The 20,555-nt window shown below is 45.4% G+C and overlaps 1 protein-coding gene across 1 annotated transcript in view; it reads left to right on the forward strand.

Moving 5' to 3' along the window:
* FAM20A (FAM20A golgi associated secretory pathway pseudokinase) overlaps positions 1–20,555 on the forward strand; it is a 67,450-nt gene that overhangs the window by 42,973 nt on the left and 3,922 nt on the right. Inside the window, exons 2-8 of the mRNA XM_030828055.1 lie at positions 5,854–6,038; positions 6,774–6,824; positions 9,098–9,176; positions 17,591–17,683; positions 18,502–18,617; positions 19,151–19,331; positions 20,355–20,464. Of these exons, the coding sequence (XP_030683915.1) occupies positions 5,854–6,038; positions 6,774–6,824; positions 9,098–9,176; positions 17,591–17,683; positions 18,502–18,617; positions 19,151–19,331; positions 20,355–20,464 (815 nt within the window). The remainder of the gene's footprint in view (positions 1–5,853; positions 6,039–6,773; positions 6,825–9,097; positions 9,177–17,590; positions 17,684–18,501; positions 18,618–19,150; positions 19,332–20,354; positions 20,465–20,555) is intronic.

The raw sequence follows: 20,555 nt of genomic DNA on the forward strand, positions 1-20,555 counted from the left end.
CAGAGCCCGGTTAGATTATGCTTTTAAAATAAAAATAAATGTTAGTAAAGTAAGGGAAAGCCGACTGGAGACATACAGACCTGGTCAACAATTTGCCTTTGCCCTTGGTTTTCATCAAATGCTAGGTCTGAAGCGGCTTTAACATTTGTCACATTGGATAATTATACCAACAGTGCAAATTGCTCCTTTGTCTTGGAGGGGGCGGGACGGGCTGGTGGTCGCTGGACTCCTGAGCCTGCTGCTGACGTTTAGGAATAAGCTTCAGTCCCCTTCCCCCACCCCAAGCTGGAAGGCTGGCTGAGGGCTTGCTGTCTTGGGACAGAAGTCCCAGCCATCTTTCTACTGCTCTTGGAGAACAAAGTCTTAAAATAATAGGGTATTCTAGCTGGGTGCAGCGGCTCATGCCTATAATCCCAGCACTTTGGGAGGCCAAAACAGGAGCATCACTTGAGCCTAGGAGTTCGAGATCAGCCTGGGCAATATGTGAAGACCTGTCTCTACAAAAAATAAAAAAATTAGCCAGGCATAATGGCACATGCCTGTAGTCCCAGCTACTTGGGAGACTGAGGTGGGAGGATTGCTTGAGCCTAAGAGGTTAAGGCTACAGTGAGCTGTGATGGGGCCACTGTACTCCAGCCTGGGCAACAGAGCAAGACCTTGTCTCAAAACATAATAATAATAATAATAATAACGTGTTCCTTTGCTTTGCCTTGTCTCCTCTATTCATATACGTCCCCAGAGTAATATGTGTGCAGGAGGATTTAATATTGCCTCACATTGACCAGCTCACTTCTTCATTTGCATTAACAGGACAGGGCAGAGAACACAAACTGGCTGTGAATTGTTGTTGTTGTTGTTGTTTGGCCCACACAGGATATTTTTTAATTTGAGTCAACATTTTTTTTTTTGGACTTCTATTTTAGAATCAGGGGTTCATGTGCAGGCCTGCTGCAAAGGTACGCCATGAGATGCCAAGTTGTAGGAATGAATCTGTCACCAAGGTAGCGAGCTTAGCATCCGATAGGCAGTTTTTTTCAATCCACCCCCCTTTCCCTTCCCCCTCTAATAATCCCCAGTGTCTGATGCTCCCGTTTGTGTCCATGTGTACCCAGTGGTTAGCTCCCACTTGTAAGTGAGAACATGCAACATTTGGTTTTCTGTTTCGGCGTTAGTTCACTTAGGATAATGGTTTCCAGCTGCATCCGTGTTGCTGCAAAGGACATGATTTCATTCTTTTTTTATGACTGCATAAAATGGTGTATATGTCCCACATTTTCTTTATCCAATCCATCGTGGATGAGCACCTAGGTTGATTCCACGCCTTTGCTATTGTGAATAGTGCTGTGATGAAAATACAGGTGGTATGTCTTTTGGTAGAATGGTTTATTTTCCTTTGGGTATATACCAGTAATGGGATTGCTGGGTCAAATGGTAGCTCAGCTCTTCATTCTTGAGTCAACACTTAGAAGGAGAATCCAAATCCTGATCAAAGTCTGGATTCTAGCTTCTCTTGAAAAACTAGAATAAATGATTTCCCTGGAAATTATAAGTTTCATATGAACAGAAACATTGTAGATTTGTACACAGCCCTAGCTCCAAAATGTAAACCAGTATCTAGTATCTCAACAAATAGTTGATGAATGAGTGAATGGATGAATAAACAATGTCAGAACAACTCTACAATCAGCTGAAATTTAGCAGTGGCTGTTCCCCTTTACATGGAGAGTGTGCTCTCTAGTTTGCCACACTCCCCACCCCTCCTGCCTGTATTCTTCACTCATTTATGATGTCTGCCTGTATCTCTAGGTGTTAAGTCTGTGGACCCTCTTGCCATGATAGTTCTTCAGTCTGTATCTGTTTTGTTAAGAGACTCTGGGGAACTCAGAAATATGTCTCATCTGAAAGCTGATTAACCACTTTAATGACAAAATAAAAATCTAAAACTTACGTGAGGGGCAGTGGCTCACATGTATAATCCCAAGAATTTGGGAGGCTGAGGTGGGAGAATTGCTTGAGGACAGGGGTTCAAGACCAGCCTAGGCAACAAAGCAAGACTCTATCTCTGCAAAAAAAAAAAAAATTTTTCTTAATTAGCTGGGATGTGTAGTGCATGCCTGTAGTCCTAACTGCTTGGGAGGCTGAGGCAGGAGGATTGCTCAAGGCCAGGAGTTCGAGGCTGCAGTGAGCTGTGATTGTGCCACTGCACTCCAGCCTAGATGACAGAGCAAGACCCCCATCTCTAAAAACAAACAAACAAACAAAAACACTTGTATGAATAGTTTTCTAGATCTAATAAAAAATATTACTTAAGGTTATTTTTAAAATAAATAAAAGCATATGCTTAAAATAGGAGCATTTAGCTTTGGAGACTCTCTGTGAACAAAATACGTATTTGTTTTTTACTTCTGAGTACAAATTACCTCAAATTTAGACACTTAGAGCAACCCCCCATTTGTCCTATAGGTCAGAAGTCTGGGGTAGTGTTTCAGGCTGTTTTTGCGTTGCTATAAAGAAATATCTGTCCAGGCGTGGTGGCTCACGCCTGTAATCCCAGCACTTTGCGTGGCCAAGGCGGGCGGATCACCTGAGGTCAAGAGTTCAAGACCACCCTGGCCAAGATGGTAAAACCCCATCTCTACTAAAAATACAAAATTAGCCAGGCATGGTGGCATGCACCTGTAATCCCAGCTACTCAGGAGGCTGAGGCAGGAGAATCGCTTGAACCTGGGAGGTAGAGGTTGCAGTGAGCCGAGATTGTGCCATTGCACTCCAGCCTAGGCAACAAGAGCAAAACTTCATCTAAAAAAAAAAAAAAGAAAGGAAGAAAGGAAGAAAGAAAAAGAAAGAAAAGAAAAGGAAAGAAAAAAAGAAAAGAAAAGAAAAGAAAAGAAAAAGAAATACCTGAAGCTAGGTAATTTATTTAAAAAAAAAGATTTAATTGGCTCATGGTTCTGCAGGCTGTACAGGAAGCATGCTACTCCTGGTGAGGGCCTCAGAAAACTTACTCATGGCAGAAGGTGGTAGAGAACAAGCACATCACATTGGCAAGAGCAGGAGCACAAGAGAGTGGGCAGGGAGGCGCCATATGCCTTTAAACACCCAGATCACACATGAACTCTGAGCAAGACCTCACTCATCACCAAGGAGATGGTGCTAAGCCATTCATGAGGGACCCACCCCTATGTTACAGTTACCTCCCACCAGGCCCCGCCTTCAACACTGGGCACTACATTTCAACATGAGATTTGGAAGGGACAAACATCCAAACCATATCCGATAGTATGACTCATTTTCTGCTAGGATCTCACAAGATTAAAATCAAGGTGCTGGTTGGCTGCATTTTCATCAGCAGCTCAGGGTCCCCCTTCAAGCTCATTCTCATTGTTGGTAGAATTCAGTTCCTTGCCCCCATTTCCTTGCTGGCTTCAGCCGGGAAGCATTCTCAGCTCCTCATGGCGGCTCTCCGGTCCTTCCACTTGACCCAACAATAGTGGGTCTTCAAAGCCAACAATAGTGTGTCAAATGCTTCTGATGCTCTGGATCTTTTGGACTTCTGATAACAGCCAGAAAAAAAGCTTTACTTTCAAGGGCTCATGCGATTCAATCAGGCCCACCTTGACAACCTCCCTAAATTCAACAAGGCCATGAACGCAGCATAATCGTGGAGTGAGAGCTCTTCAGAGTCACAGGTTCTGGAAATGAGGGCATGGAATCTCAGAGGCCAGTTTTAGAATCCTGCTTACCATACAGTCATGTTTTCTTAGAGATATGTGACATGATTTCCCAAAGATTTTCAGTCTTGGGTTACATTCATACAAGGAAAATGCCATGAATGGGGGTGGTGATTACCGTATTCTCCTCTGCACTGGGCAATCACATCTGGGGATATTACACTTAATTCTGGGTGTCAGAAATAGGAGAGAAATGGTGAAGCAAAACTGCGTTAGTCTGTTTGGGGTGCCATAACCAATACTATAAACTGGGTGACTTGTAAACAACAGAAATGTATTTCTTACAGTTCTGGAGGCTAAGAAGTCCAATACCAGGGTGCTGGCAGATTCCATTTCTGGTGAGGCCTCTTTTCCCGGTTCACAGATGCTGTCTTCTTGCTATAACCTGACATGGCAGAAGGGGTGAGGGGTTTCTCTGGGGTCTCTTTTATGAGGGCATTAATCCCATTCCTGAGGGCTACCCCCTCATAACCTAATCACTCCCCAGAGTCCCCACCTCCAATACCATCACCTTGGAGGTTAAAATTTCAACATATGAATTTGAAGGAAACATAAACATTCAGTCCATTGCAATCGCTAAGATCACAAATGGATTCAAATCCCTGTGGTGTATTTTATTTCCTTCCCCATAATACATCTATTTTTATTTTGATAGAAAAGTAATTTTTTTTTTTTTTAAGTCAGAGTCTCGCTCTGTCACCGAGGCTGGAATGCAGCGGCACGATCTCGGCTCGCTGCAACCTCCACCTCCTGGGTTCAAGTGATTCTCCTGCCTCAGCCTCTCAAGTAGCTGGGATTACAGGTGTGCACCGTCATGCCTGGCTAATTTTTGTATTTTTAGTAGAGACGGGGCTTTATCATTGTTGTCCAGGCTGGTCTCAAACTCCTGACCTCAGGTGATCTGCCTCAGCCTCCCAAAGTGGTAATTTTTAAAACTCTCCACCAATGAAAAAATTGGACACTCCCAGATCTGCCATGTTTGTTTTGTTTTTCACCCCGCCCCAGACCCAAGAGGTATGCTATCACAGTTTGAGAAATAAGGATATATAGGAACTGCAAAACCCTGCCCCTATCATCCCACTTAACCTCTGCCAATCAGCTTTTCCCAGCCAAATGACATCATACTAATTTGCCTTCCCTTCCAACCCAGAGGCCTCCGTCTTCTCATTCAACAGTGCATTTATTCAACCTGCCTCTCTCATCCCCAGATACATCCGTTTCTTTCCTACCTCTCATAGTGCTCATATTGTCCTTAATGCAGGATTACCCTCCCTGTCCCCTTCAAGCCAAACACTCCCCCCCATTCTTTAGGATCCAGCTGAAGTCTGCCCTCCTCAGTGTGGTTGTCCTCAGGCTACTTCATCATAGATTCATCTTTTCCCTTCTCCAAAATGTTAAGGCGTTTCCATCTGAGCCACATGTTTAGCAGTTGATTTATAACAGCCTTGTATTTTGCTCTGGTTATTTCATAAACATACAACTTGTCTCCTAAATTACAGTCTACGTCTCTAAACAGTAGCACCATCTTTTTTATTTTTCTCTTTTTTTCCTGGGAGAAAAGGCCACCCAAGCAGAACAAACAGTAAATGGCTCATTAATTCTTCTTTTCTTTTATAATCTAACTCAGCTTCCAGCCCCACTTAAAGATCTGCACCCTCTCTTCTTTTTATTCTCACCAATTGCCTTCTCACCTCTGTCTTCTGATTCCTTGGAATAAAATACTGGGAAATGTAAGATAGAGAGTTTTAATGGGAAAGTGCACAAAGAGGCCCACAGTCTCACCCTGAGATCCCAGATTATATGAGGCCCTAGTTTTATTCTTAGCAATCTGCCTTTTTTCCTTCCCAGGATTTGTCCCAGTTTGTAATTAAGTATTTGTGTATGATATTGTATAACTATGTGTGTGTTTTACTCACTAGAGTGTAAGCCCTCTGAGGGTAAGAAAGGACCCCACAGGTTTTGCTCCCCATGATATCCTAAGCACAGCTTAAAGCCTAGCCCTCATTAGATGCTTAATACACTTGTGGAATAAATGAAAGGATGAATAAAAACTGCAGACAAGGTATCTTGGTGGGTCTTTGCATTCTTGTTCCTCTAATGAACAACTATCTGGCTCTTTCAGGCGACACAAGATGTACAGAGAGCAGATGAACCTCACCTCCCTGGACCCCCCACTGCAGCTCCGACTCGAGGCCAGCTGGGTCCAGTTCCACCTGGGTATTAACCGCCATGGGCTCTACTCCCGGTCCAGTCCTGTTGTCAGCAAACTTCTGCAAGATATGAGGCACTTTCCCACCATCAGTGCTGGTAAGGTTCATGGGATCAGGCAAGGACGACTGACTTTCTCCCAGAGAGTCTGGGTAAATCATCCCAGGCCAGGCTCCAGAGTGGAACATTAAAGGCTTGACACTGACACCTGAGAGACAGAAGAGGAACATACACACTGATCTTTTTCCCTCTGAAAGAGATCCTATAACGATAATCTCATCCTGACCCCATAAGGAGGTACGCTGTTGTTCGGTACACCTAAAGGAAGGTGATCGCTACCATTTCTTGAGTGCTGCTTTTGAAGTAGGCGACGCATTCTCTTTCATCCAAAGACCTCATGGCATGGATATTACCATTGCCATTTTACAGATAGGGAAACTGAGACTCAGAAAGGTTAAGTAACTTGGCCAAGGACCTAGGGGGTGGAGCTGGGATTCAAACACAGGCCTGCTGATTCCAAGTCTGTGCTGCCAAGCACTAAGACAATCTAAATGACACAGCAAATTATTCGCAGAGACAAAAGCAGCCTCAGTCTCCCAGCCAGATATTGCTGGAGTATCCACTGAAGAGCTAGAGAGTAGGGGTCTGGGACACAGCAGGGAAGGAGGCAACAGCCTCCTGGGCTCCAAGAGATCTCCCACGAGTGGTCAAGGGCCCCAGGCTACACCACAGTCTCCCCTCTGGCGATCTGAACCAGAGTCAAGGGACCTCCATGTTGTAGGCTCTCCCAGGAACAAGACTGGAAGTTCTCATTGCCCTTCTCCTCCTTTGCAGATTACAGTCAAGATGAGAAAGCATTGCTGGGGGCGTGTGACTGCACCCAGAGTAAGTGACCTGGCCCCGCCCCCACCCAGCCTCTTCACCCTCACAGCTGTGCAAACCCCAAAATCCACTCCAGTGGTGACCTTGGGCAAGAATGGAAGGAGCATGGCTCTCTGCCTAACCCCTGAGAACTCAATGTTTCTCCCCATCCACCCACAACAAGAAAAGGCACTTAAGGGGAAGGGTTGTATAGGCCCCGCTGGGCAATGCATGGCCCAGGAAAAGCATCATCAACATCACTGAGGAACTCATCAGAAATGCAGAGTCTCACTCTCCTTCCGAATCAGAATCTGAATTTTAACAACATCCTCAAGTGATTGGAGTACGCTTTCAAAGTCAAGAAGCAATGGTTCCCACTATTGACAAAATATTAGAATCAGCCGGGCTCAGTGGCTCACGCCTGTAATCCCAGCACTTTGGGAGTCCGAGGCGGGTGGATCACTTGATGTCAGGAGTTCGGACCAGCCTGGCCAACACAGTGAAAACCCATCTCTACCAAAAAATATAAAAAGTTAGACGGGCGTGAGAGGCTGAGGCAAGAGAATCGCTTGAACCTGGGAGGTGGAGTTTGCACTGAACTGAGATTGTGCCACTGTGCTCCAGCCTAGGCAACAGAGTGAGACTCCAGCTAAAAAAAATATATATATATATATGTGTGTGTATATATATGTATATATATGTGTGTATATATGTATATATATGTGTATATATGTATATATGTGTGTATATATATGTGTATATATGTATATATGTGTATGTATGTGTGTATATATATGTGTGTGTGTGTGTGTGTGTATATATATATATATATGTATTAGAATCACTGGGGGAGCTTTAAAAAGTGCTCCTGCCTGGCCTCCACCCCCAGGGGTTTTGATTCAAGTTCAGATGGTGAGGCCCAGGTGATTCTAATATAGCCAGAGTTGAGACTCACTAGGATAAGTGATTAATGGCGTCAAAAAGCTAGGGCTGAGAGTGGCAGAGCTCCCCTCCAGGAGTGCTGTGACCTGGTTATAGGTGGGTCTGGACCCTAAAACCCTCAGGCCAGTCATCACCAGCCATGAGTGGCCCCGTCCCTTTACTTCAATGTGTGGAACACACATCAGAAATGTCTACATGTGACTACATCTGATGGAGCGTGTCAAAATGTATTAGTCCATTTTTACACTGCTGTTAAGAAATGCCTGAGACTGGATAATTTATAAAGGAAAGAGGTTTAATTGACTCACAGTTCTGCAGGCTTAACAGGAAGGATGGCTAGGAGGCCTCCGGAAACTTACAATCACAGCAGAAGGGGAAGGGGAAGCAAGGTACATCTCACACGGTGGCAGGAGAGAGAGGATGCAAAGGGGGAAGAGCCCCTTATAAAACCACGAGATCTCGTGAGAACTCACTATCACAAGAACGGCATAGGGGAAACTGCCCCATGATCCAACCGCCTCTCACTGCATCCCTCCCTCAACAATTTGAGACGAGATTTGAGACAAGGGGATTACAATTTGAGACGAGATTTGGGTGGGGACACAAAGCCTAACCATATCACTAAGGTTTGAAAATAAAGGTTTACAGGGCCCCAGGCTTCCCTTTTCTTCAGTTAAGCACCTGCCATTGACCATTTTATAGAACACAAGGTGAGTGAGATATTGTCCTGACCCTCCAGGACCAGGGACAGGGTAAGACAAGTGAGGTGCCCAGGATGCAAAATTTAAGGAAGTAGCACTCCCTGCACCTAAGAAGCTCTCACTTGCCAAGCCCTGGTCCCAGCCCAGGTGTACAGTCTTAAGTAGAAAGCGGCATAGATAAACAAGCTAGTCTAATATAACAGAAGGCATAAGTAGAATCTACAAAGATGTAGTTGAAACACAAAGAGGAAAGGGTTCATTCTTATTAGGAAAACATTCTTTGGGGTTTTCAGTAAATGTCTTCATTGTAATTTTTGCCCTTTTCCCATACCAGCAGAAAATGTACTTTTTTTTTTTTTTTTTCAAAATGGAAGTCTCACTAATTTGCCCAGGCTGGTCTTAAACTCCTGGGCTCAATCGATCCTCCCACCTTCACTTCCCAAAGTAAAAAGTACTGTCTTGAGCCCCTGGACACCGTCACTATGGCCTGACCCCATGGTGTTTACCCGGCAGGCTATGGAGAGCACATCCTAGTCTTTAGGGTCTCATTACATAAGAGGAAAGCGAAGTCAGCTGGGCTTATTGAAGGAACAGAGTCACAAGCCTGGGCTGAGGCCCGGATGCATGGTTAACTCACCCTTCTGCCTCTCACAGTTGTGAAACCCAGTGGGGTCCACCTCAAGCTGGTGCTGAGGTTCTCGGATTTCGGGAAGGCCATGTTCAAACCCATGAGGTAAGTGACTGCCTTCCTCCTTTCCACACCCAGGTGGGGTGGCCCTGGGAAGATCTGGACCAAAAACTAATAAAAGTGACCTAAAGTCTTTCTGCCAGTTATTCAAAGATTCTCTAATCTGCCCAAGCACAGAACTGTTTGGGGTGATAATAATAATAATAATAATTGAAAATACTAAGAGCTTGTCTTTATCAGGCCCTTACTAGCATCTATGCCACACAATGACCTAAGTTGTGTCCTTGGATCGCGGGCAAGCTTATGAGCCAGATACTCTTATAATGTCCACTTTACAAATAAAGATACTGAGGCTGAAAGAGACCATCTCATCCCAATCTTCCAGCTGCAAACAGTGGACCCAGGATTCAAACCCAGGCATCTGGGTTGCTAAGTTCACGCTCCACCACTTTAATTGATCCCCACTTTTTTCCAGGGAAAGCACTCTCTTTTTGACATCAAAAAGTTTACAGACTTGTATACCACAATACTTGTTTCAACCGAAAAACTAGACAATCAAGAAAGGCTACTAGGAAGTCAATTACATGTTTACATTAATTTATATTTTATTCATAACAACAGCAACTACATGCCTTGAAAATTTTGTAAAACATATAGATGAGTGAAATAATATGTATTTAGTCCTTAGACAGAGCTTGGTGTGAGTTTGGGTTTCTGGCCCCCAAAGGATCTGCAGCCCACAGGTTGGGGTCTCCTAGAGTTGGGCCCCAGTGCCTTAGCCTAGGGGAGTGTTCCTCCTTGAGATGATGAGGTGACCTGCAGAAAAGAAAATCACCCCAAGAGGGGCCACGTTACCCGAGTCATGCTTTCCTCCAGAATGTGTTTCTTCCAGTGGAATACAATCAGACTGGCAGATTCCAAACCTTCAGCCATTCGAGGGGAGGCCCATTGAAAGCCCCAGTGGATGGTTCTTAGGGCAGGGCCTACTTGAATAAGCACTGAATAAAGAGTTTCAGTCCCAACTGCTTTGGCAAAAGCACCTCCTTAAAGAAGGGGTTGGAGTGGATCAGCTGCATGTTAGATTCACTTGAGGAGCCTTTAAAAATCCTTATGCCTGAGTCCCACCCTCAGGGAGTCCAGTGGACTAGCTCTGGGGGCTCTTCCTGTGATCCCAAGGCCCAGGCAACCTTGAGAACCACTGCTGTATAAAGAGTTCCTCTGCTGGGCACAATGGCTCACACCTGTAATCCCAGTACTTTGGTAGGCCAAGGCGCGTGGATCACCTGAGGTCAGGAGTTCAAGACCAGCCTGGCCATCATGGTGAAACCCCATCTCTACCAAAAATACAAAAATTATCCATGCGTGGTGGTGCGTGCATGTAGTCCCAGCTACTCGAGAGGCTGAGGCAGAAGAATCTCCTGAACCCAGGAGGTGGAGGTTGCAGTGAGCTGAAATCACACCACTGCACTCCAGCCTGGGCAACAGAGGGAAACTCTCTATCTAAAAAAAAAAAAAAAAAGAGAGAGAGTTCCCCCATTTTTCCTATGTGAAAGATCCAAAAGCCTAGTTGTTAGATCAACTTAAAATTCTCCAGAAATGTACATGAAACAATTGAATGTCTGCTTATATTTATGTTGATTTTAAAATCTCATCATATAAAACAGTATATAGATTTAGAAATATTGCTTTTTTTTCTCCCACTATAGATTTTACTTGTCAAAAATTGGGGGCATTGGTTGTCATCATCACTTAGAGTCAAGTTGGGGGTGAACGTCCAATCAATATTAAATTATTTCCCCACTCCCCTCCCCCATCACCACCAACAACCTGTTGTAACCAGTTACACTAGGCAGTAAAATCAATGCAAAGTAGCCATACCAGGTTAATGTATCTGTCCCAAATAAAATAAAGTGATTGACTATGCCAGGACTTGAATATAGAGACTCCTTTCCAAGGGACAATTTCAGGAGAGACCTCATCTTGTATTCAGGCATATAGTGTACTAAAATATGTAAATAAATACATTGTGTCCCTTTGAAATGAGAGCTATAACAGCAAATACACATGACAATTAGCAGAGTTTCCACAAGTAGACATGTGACTCTTTGGCACAATGCTCAGCTGAACACAAGAGCCACCAGTGAGGTTCTGGTTGTTATAGAGCTAAAATTATTGTTACAGTTAGTCGGGCACGTATAATATATACGCAAAAGACAGTGCCAGTTAGATAGAGGCAACCTAAGGAACACTGGTAAACAGGAGATGTTCATAAGAAGCATAAAAGTAATGATAAATCTGCAAATGCACCACAAATCACCAGGTCTACAGATTCTGTTCTCCGAGCAAAATTTTTATGTGGCACAATAGGATGTCTCTAATTTTTTTTTTTTTTTGAGATGGAGTTTCGCTCTTGTTGCCCAGGCTGGAGTGCAGTGGCACTATCTCGGCTCACTGCAACCTCGGCCTCCCAGGTTCAAGCAATTCTCCTGCCTCAGCCTCCCGAGTAGCTGGGATTATAGATGTGTACCACCACACCTGGCTAACTTTGTATTTTTAGTAGAGACAGGGTTTCACCATGTTGGCCAGGCTGGTCTTGAACTCCTGACCTCAGGTGATTCCCCTGTCTTGGCCTCCCAATGTGCTGGGATTCCAGGCATGAGCCAATGCACCTGGCCGGATGTCTCTCATTTTTTAAAACTGGAAGCTAATATGCAATGGATGAGCTCCACTCTCAGTTCCTTTGTATCAGGGAGGAAAAACTTCTAGAACCTGTAGCATTTCCTTTGCAGGAAAATAAATTAACATAACTCACAGCCTAAAACATCTCTGCCTGGTTAGTTAAGACAAATACAGGCAGGCCGGGCATGGTGGCTCACGCCTGTAATCCCAGCACTTTGGAAGGCTGAGGCGGGCAGATCACGAGGTCAGGAGATCAAGACCATCCTGGCTAACACGGTGAAACCCCGTCTCTACTAAAAATACAAAAAATTAGCCGGGCGTGGTGGCGGGCGCCTGTAGTCCCAGCTGCTCGGGAGGCTGAGGCAGGAGAATGGCATGAACCCGGGAGGTGGAGCTTGCAGTGAGCCGAGATCGAGCCACTGCACTCCAGACCAGGTGACAGAGCGAGATTCCGTCTCAAAAACAAAACAAAACAAACAAATACAGGCATAGCTCACTGTATCTGCATTTCACTTTATTGCACTTTGCAGATACTGGGTTTTTTACAAAGTGAAGGCTTGTGGCAACCCTGCATCCAGCAAGTCTATCGGTGTCATTTTCCCAACAGCATGTGCCCACTTCATGTCTCTGTGTCACATTTGGTAATTCTCACAATATTTCAAACTTTTTTTTTTTGAGACAGAGTCTCACTCTGTTGCCCAGGCTGGAGTGCAATGGTTCAATCTCAGCTCACTGCAACCTCCCCCTCCTGGGTTCAAGCGATTCTCTTGCCTCAGCCTTCCAAATAGCTGTGACTACAGGCGCCGCCCACCACACCTGGCTAATTTTTGCATTTTTAGTAGAGACGGGGTTTCACCGTGTTGGCCAGGCTGGTCTCGAACTCTTGACCTCCGGTGATCCGCCCACCTCAGCCTCCCAAAGTGCTAGGATTATAGGCATGTGCCACCACGCCCAGCTAATTTTTTCTATTTTTAGTAGAGATGGGGTTTCACTGTGTTGGCCAGGCTGGTCTCGAACTCCTGGCCTCGAGTGATTGCCAACCTTGGCCTTCCAAAGTGCTAGGATTACAGGTGTGAGCCACTGTGCCTGGCCTAAATGTGTGTTCTGACTGCCCCAACAACTTGCTGTTCCCCCAATTTCTCCCTGTCCTCGGGCCTCCCTATTCCCTAAGACACAACAATATTGAAATTAGGCCAGTTAGTAACCCAACAAGGGCCTCTAAGTGTTCACATGAAAGGAGGAGTGTCATATCTCTCACTTTAAATGGAAAGCAAGAAATTATTCAGGAGGCTAGTGAGGAAGGCATGTTGAAAGCCAATAAGCCGAAAGCTAAGCTTTTGGTGCCAGTTAGGCAAGTTGTGAATGCAAAGGAAAAATTCTTGAAGGAAACTAACAGCGCTGCTCCACTGAACACACGAATGATAAGAAAGCAAAACAGCCTCACTGCTGATATGGAGCAAGTTTAAGTTATCTGGATAGAAGATTAAACCAGCCACAGCATTACCTTAAGCCAAAGCTTAATCCAGAGCAGAGTTCTAACTCTCCTCAATGAAGGCTGAGACAGGTGAGAAAGCTGCAGAAGTTGGAAGACAGCAGAGGTTGGTTCATGAGGCTTAAGGAAAAAAGCCATCTCCATCACATAAAAGTACAAGGTGAAGCAGTAAAGTGCTGATGGAGAAGCTGCAGCAAGTTATCCAGAAGATCTAGCTAAGATCATGGATGAACGTAGCTACACTAACAATAGATTTTCAGTGTAGACGAAACAGCCTTCTGCTGGAAGAAGATACCATCTGGGACTTTCCCCATAACTAGAGAAGAAAAGTCAATGCCTGGCTTCAAAGATTCAAAGGACACACTCGTATACATATGTAACAAACCTGCACGTTGTGCACATGTACCCTAGAACTTAAAGTATAATAAAAAATAATAATAATGATGATAAAGATTCAAAGGACAGGCTGACTCTCTTGTTAGGTGATAATGTCACTGGGAACTTAAGTTGAAGCCAATGCTCAATTACCATTCAAAAAATCCTCAGGCCCTCAAGAATGATGCTAAATTTACTCTGCCTGTGCTCTATAAATGGAGCCACAAAGCCTGGACGACCACACATCTGTTAACAGCATGGTTTACTGAATATTTTAAGCCCACTGTTGAGACCTTACTGCTCAGGTGAAAAGAAAAAAAAAAAAGATTCCTTTCAAAATATTACTGCTCATTGGTAATACACCTAGTCACTCAAGAGCTCTGCTGGAGATGTCCGAGGAGACTAATGTTGTTTTCATGCCTGCTAACACAACATCCATTCTGCAGCCCACAGATCAAGGAGTCATTCTAACTTTCAAGTCTTACCATTTTTTTTTTTTTTTTTTTTTTTTGAGACGGATAGAGTCTCACACTCTCGCCCAGGCTGGAGTCCAGTGGTGCAATCTCAGCTCACTGCAAGCTCCACCTCCTGGGTTCACGCCATTCTCCTGCCTCAGCCTCCCAAGTGGCTGGGACTACAGGCACCCATCACCATGCCCGGCTAATTTTTTGTATTTTTAGTAGAGACAGGGTTTCACCGTGTTAGCCAGGATGGTCTTGATCTCCTGACCTCGTGATCCGCCCGCCTCAGCCTCCCAAAGTGCTGGGATTACAGGCGTGAGCCACCGTGCCCAGCCAAGTCTTACAATTTAAGAAATATGTTTCATAAGGCTATAGCTGCCATAGTTAGTGATTCCTCTGATGAACCTGGGCAAGATCATTTGAAAACCTTCTGGAAAGGATTCTCCATTCTAGATGCCACTAAGAAAATTTGTGATGTGTGGAAGGAGGTAAAAATATCAACATTAACAGGAGTTTAAAAGAAGATTGATCTCAATCCCCATGGATGACTTTGAGGGGTTCAAGACTTCAGGGGAGAAGGTAACTGCAGATGTGGAAATAAAAGAGAACTAGAATTAGAAGTGGAGCCTGAAAATGTGACTGAATTGTTGCAACTGCATGATCACACTTGAACAGATAGAGTTGCTTTTTTTTTTTTTTGAGACAGTCTCACTCTGTTGCTCAGGCTGGAGTGCAGTGGCACGATCTAGGCTCACTGCAACCTCTGCCTCCTAGGTTCAAACCATTCTCCTGCCTCAGCCTCCCAAGTAGCTGGGACTACAGGCATGCGCCACCATGCCTGGCTAATTTTTTGTATTTTTAGTAGAGACGGGGTTTCACCGTGTTAGCCAGGATGGTCTCAATCACCTGACCTCGTGATCCGTCCACCTCAGCCTCCCAAAGTGCTTGGATTACAGGTGTGAGCCACCGCACCTGACCAATAAGGAGTGGCTTCTTACGGATAAGCAAAGAAAGTGGTTTCTTGAGATAGAATCTATGTCTGGTGAAGACCCTGTGAACATTGTTGAAATGGCCACAGAGGATTTAGAATATTATGCAAACTTAGTTGATAAAGCAGCAGCAGGGTTTGAGAGGACTGACTTCAATTTTGACAGAAGTTCTACTTTGGGTAAAATGCTATCAAACAGCATTGCGTGCTACAGATAAATCTTTTGTGAATCAATGCAGCAAACTTCATTGTTGTCTCATTTTTATTTATGTATTTATTTATTTATTTTTTGAGATGGAGTCTCGCTGTTGCCCAGGCTGGAGTGCAATGGCGCGATCTCGGCTCACTGCAGGCTCTGCCCCCCGGGGTTCGCGCCATTCTCCTGCCTCAGCCTCCTGAGTAGCTGGGACTACAGGCGCCCGCCACCTCGCCCGGCTAATTTTTTGTATTTTTAGTAGAGACGGGGTTTCACCGTGTTAGCCAGGATGGTCTTGATCTCCTGACCTCGTGATCTGCCCGCCTCGGCCTCTCAAAGTGCTGGGATTACCGGCGTGAGCCACCACGCCTAGCCCTGTTGTCTTATTTTTAAAAGTTGCCACAGCCTCACCAACCTTCAGCAACCACCACCCCAGTCAGTCAGCAAAAAGATTATGACTTGCTGAAGGCTCAGATAAGTGTTAGCATTTTTTAGCAATGAAGTGCTTTTCCATTAAGATGTATACATTTTTCAGACACAATGCTATTGCATATTTAATAGACTCCAGTATAATAAAAAGATAACTTTTTTATGCCTTGGGTGGGAAACCAAAAAATGTGCATGAATGACTTTATTGCCATATTTGCTTCATTGTGGTGGTCTAGAAGCAAACCTGCAGTATCTCTGAAGTGTGTCTCTGCAAAAATTGTTCAAATTAGCCAGCTTTTTTCCCAAATATAATGCAAAACCCTCCAACATTCAGTGATAGGACCAATTTTATCTATTTTTATACCATAACACAGTGTAATCTACATTTTTATAAAATTCAGTCCAAAATCTAAAATAATATCATTTTAAAATGTATTTCTTGAAAAGTTATGTGATTTTTATTTTTCTGTAATTTAAGGCGAACACCGTTTTTTTCTGATTAAAGAGAGAATGTAGAACTTTATCTTTGGAAAATATACATTAGGAATATAAAGATTTTTATTTTTAAAATGTAATGTATACAATATAATGTGCAATGAGACATGCATTAGTGCTTCTCAAAGTATGAGAAGCATTGATCTAAAGTAAAAGCAACCTTTGAATTTAAAATTACTTATGTCATACAAAAATGAGAAAATGTTTCAGAAGACCCTAAAAGGTGTCTGAGAGATCATATGTTCCTATAGATGGGACTCAGGAATTAAAATGAGACTGGGAAGAGGGATTGTCCTTGCTAGCCTGGACATCCAGTGATGATGATAAGCTGGCCAGGCCTGAGCACGGAGGGCTGTGCTGTAACTGTGGCTGCACCTTTTAAAATAGAATCTCTACTTTTGGCAGCACCTCACTGTGGTTTCCAGGACTCACTTGTGTTTTTTGGCAAAATGCACATCACGGTTTAAACTGCCAGTGCTTCTTATTTATAGATTTCTGCAACATTACGTTTATTTACATTTAAATCGCTTTGCAGTCGTTTTAACAGTTCCACACAGTGGATTATAAAATTATTCGAAGATCATCATTCTTCCATGTTTATTAGCCTCGAGGCAAAGTCAGCCTAGAGACCAGGACTCACACCACAACGCTCTTAATGATTAAAAAGCACTTTCGTGAATGTACACACCCAGCAGGCCCCACCACTCTCAGGCAGCCTGGCGCTTTTCAGGAATTCATTAGAGATTTAATGTATATAAATCAATATCATCTGCACCAGCCACCCCCAGCCCTCATGATCCAGCTGTGTTTCTCTGTGGGGATGATGGTCCACGTATTTCCCCAACATCCCAAGACCCAAAAGTTTTCTGTTCTTCAACCCCAGCATACTAAATTGCATTTCTGGGCCACTTTTCCATTACCAATTCCTGGCTCATACCCCACCTTTCTTCATCCTTGGACATCTGGATCTGTACTACCTCTGGTTCTGCTAACCATTCCTCTCTCTTCTGTTTATACCTGCAAAAGAATGTCTATTTCTTCCCTCTTAACTGCTGGGTTTTGAAAATAATCAGCCACTGTCACCAAAGCTTCTTAAGTAGCAAACTTGGTATTGGTGGTGTCTGCAGGACAATATCTTGCAAGAAGCCTGTCGCCTCCCACTTTGCATGTCTTCTCCTGGCCAAGGGAGCCACAGGCCATTCCTGACTTGCTGCGCCATCGCCTGTGTGTACATGAAAAGCATAAAAGCCTGTTTTCCTTTCTCGCTGGTCATGCTCATCAGCTCTCTTCTCAGGCTCCCAGCTGAAGTCTGAGTCCAGGGCGTGATTCCTTCCTTCCTTCCAGACAGCAGCGAGATGAGGAGACGCCCGTGGACTTCTTCTACTTCATTGACTTTCAGAGACACAATGCTGAGATCGCAGCTTTCCATCTGGACAGGTAGGGTCTGGCCCCATGGAGATGGCATTGCCTATAAGGACCAATCCTCTGGGAGGGGTGGCTAGACAGACCCTCAGGTGGGAACTCCCTGGCATTTCTTCCTTCTGGCTTTTTATCTTCTTCGTGCCTCATCGTGGTGTCTTTGAACCCAAAATGTCCCATGCAATCCCCCAGATTGAAAAACACAAGGCCTTTTAATGAATGTAATGAAAAGAACAATTTACAAAGAACACGCTTCCTGCCATGCTGCTCGGGGCAGTTGCTCTAGTTGCCTGATCTGAGAGCAAGGAGAATGCACCCACTCCTATTTATCCAAGGAGTCTCACTGTTATGATATTAGGTGAAAGCACATTCCAAAACATTCCACTCCCTCTATTTGCTCAGTCATTGCTACCCAAAGTGTGGTCTGTAGCGTCATGAGCACTTCCAAGAAGCTTTTTAGAAATAAGGAATCTCAGCCCCACCCTAGAGCCACTCAATCAGACCCTGTATTTGAACAAGATTGCCAGGTGACTCACAGGAACATTAAAATATGAGAAGCACTGACCAAGAACACAGTTGGGATGGTGGGAAGGTTTGCCCAGGAGGCTTGACGGAGTAAGGATTCATTTTCAATTCCATCTCCACTACTTCAGACCTAGGTTTAAAGGCCCAGTGTTGACCTGGGCACTACCAGCTCAACACTGCAGAGACCCGCCTCACTGGCCACCCTCCTGGGTACACCAGCCAATTCCTAATGTGCACTGGCCAGGGGACAAAACCCCTTCTCCTCACTCCCTGATCATCGCTCAGATGGAACAGAGCTTCCTCTCTTGCAGGATTCTGGACTTCCGACGGGTACCGCCAACAGTGGGGAGGCTAGTGAATGTCACCAAGGAAATCCTAGAGGTCACCAAGAATGAAATCCTGCAGAGTGTTTTCTTTGTCTCTCCAGGTAGAGTACTGGCCCGAGTGATATTCCGGGTCTGAGTAGATGGTAAGCCAGAGTGCCCACCCCTCCATTCATCAGTGGCCTGACACCCTGCTGCTAGCACTATCCATTACTGGGATGGGCGTATGAAGTTGTAAGACACCCCCACCGTGGTCTGCCTGACCATAACACAAGATAAACTGGATGGGAAAGGTTGTGTTTGAGATGCTACCTGGTCTGTGTGGGCATTGACCCTGCAATGCTGGCCTCCCCGGAACCAGAGGTTATCCACCCAGGGTAATAAAGAGTGTTCCCACTCATAAGGATAGAATGCAGTGAGGCTGGGACATTTGAAAGCAGGTACCCAGGAGGTTCAGCTTAGTAGCATTCACACCCTCACTTCTGGAAAAGTCAATGTTTCCTTCTTCTTCTGCCTCTTCCCGAGCTGTGAGTTCAGGGTTTCCCTTCCCTCCCAGTGGATTTCCTAGGCCAGGAAGATGTCATGCCTCCAGAGCCTTCCACTTAACTCCTTCTCCTCTCTCCTCCCCATCCTCCAGCGAGCAACGTGTGCTTCTTCGCCAAGTGTCCATACATGTGCAAGACGGAGTATGCTGTCTGTGGCAACCCACACCTGCTGGAGGGTTCCCTCTCTGCCTTCCTGCCATCCCTCAACCTGGCGCCCAGGCTGTCTGTGCCCAACCCCTGGATCCGCTCCTACACACTGGCAGGAAAAGAGGAGTGAGTTGGTCCCCAGGCCACACAGCTCAGTCCTTGACAGTAGCCACAGACCCTGTACCAGGGACTTGTTGCTAGCTTGGCTTTTGAATCTGAAAAGCTGCCTCAATACTCCTTTGCCCCACTTCATATTGATCCTGGGATGAGCAGGCCTGGGTCTGTTCTCTCCCTTTAGTTCATTCAGTTCTAAAGAACCTTCCATGTACCCAACACTAGGTGCTATGGGATACAGAAATGGAAGACTCACTCTCTCCTTGAGAAGCTCCTTGGTCTAGTGGGGAGGACAGACATGTAGCCAGATCATGAAAACACAGCACAGCACTTGCTATAACCAGGGAGCACACGAGAATCCCATGGGAGGTTCACCTGGTTCCCCTGAGCAAGCCCTGGGAGGCCAAGGACCTCACTGCTGTATCCCCAGGACCTAGCACCCTCCCTGGCACATAGCAGGTACTCCACACTAGCTGACTGAGTGAATCGATCCATCATTCAAGCCATCATGATCACAGTGGGAAGGGAAGTAACCAGGCAGAATTTCTGGAGGACATGACAGATCCTAAGGGACTCTGTGAAGGCTGAGAAGAGCCCTCGGATGAAAATGAGCATCGGAGCATTGTAGGCAGAAAACCATGTGTGACAGAGAAAGGGCAGGAACAGCCCATGGAGGTGCTATGAGTGGTGCAGGGTCCAAGAGGCTTGGTGAGAGGGACTGTGGAGGGACGAGGAGGCAGGTGAGGGTCACTGCCCCCTCCTTTCCTGCCTGCCCCAACCTCTCCCCTCTGGCACACAGTATCCCAACCACGGGTTTAGTGTCCACCAGAGTTAAAGGACCCAGAACCATCTCACCACATGGAATATGCAGCCTTATGTGTCCTTGTCCAGGGCCTTTCTGAATTTTAGAAGCTGCCACTGGCCCCAGGCAGGATCAGGGAGGCAGGGATTGGGGGGCAGGGGGAGGTGTGGGGAGACCCCCCGACACCCTGCCATCTTGGCTTTTCCAGCCCCAGGACTTCTTCTCCCCCTCAGGTGGGAGGTCAATCCCCTTTACTGTGACACAGTGAAACAGATTTACCCGTACAACAACAGCCAGCGGCTCCTCAATGTCATCGACATGGCCATCTTCGACTTCTTGATAGGTAGGTCCCCACACGCAGGCCCCCAGCAGAAGTGGGCTCTGCTATGTGGCGGGGGTTCCCTGTGACCTTGAGCACAAACTTACAATCTGGT

Source organism: Nomascus leucogenys, chromosome 14 (genome assembly GCF_006542625.1).
Source record: "Nomascus leucogenys isolate Asia chromosome 14, Asia_NLE_v1, whole genome shotgun sequence".
NCBI lineage: Eukaryota > Metazoa > Chordata > Mammalia > Primates > Hylobatidae > Nomascus > Nomascus leucogenys.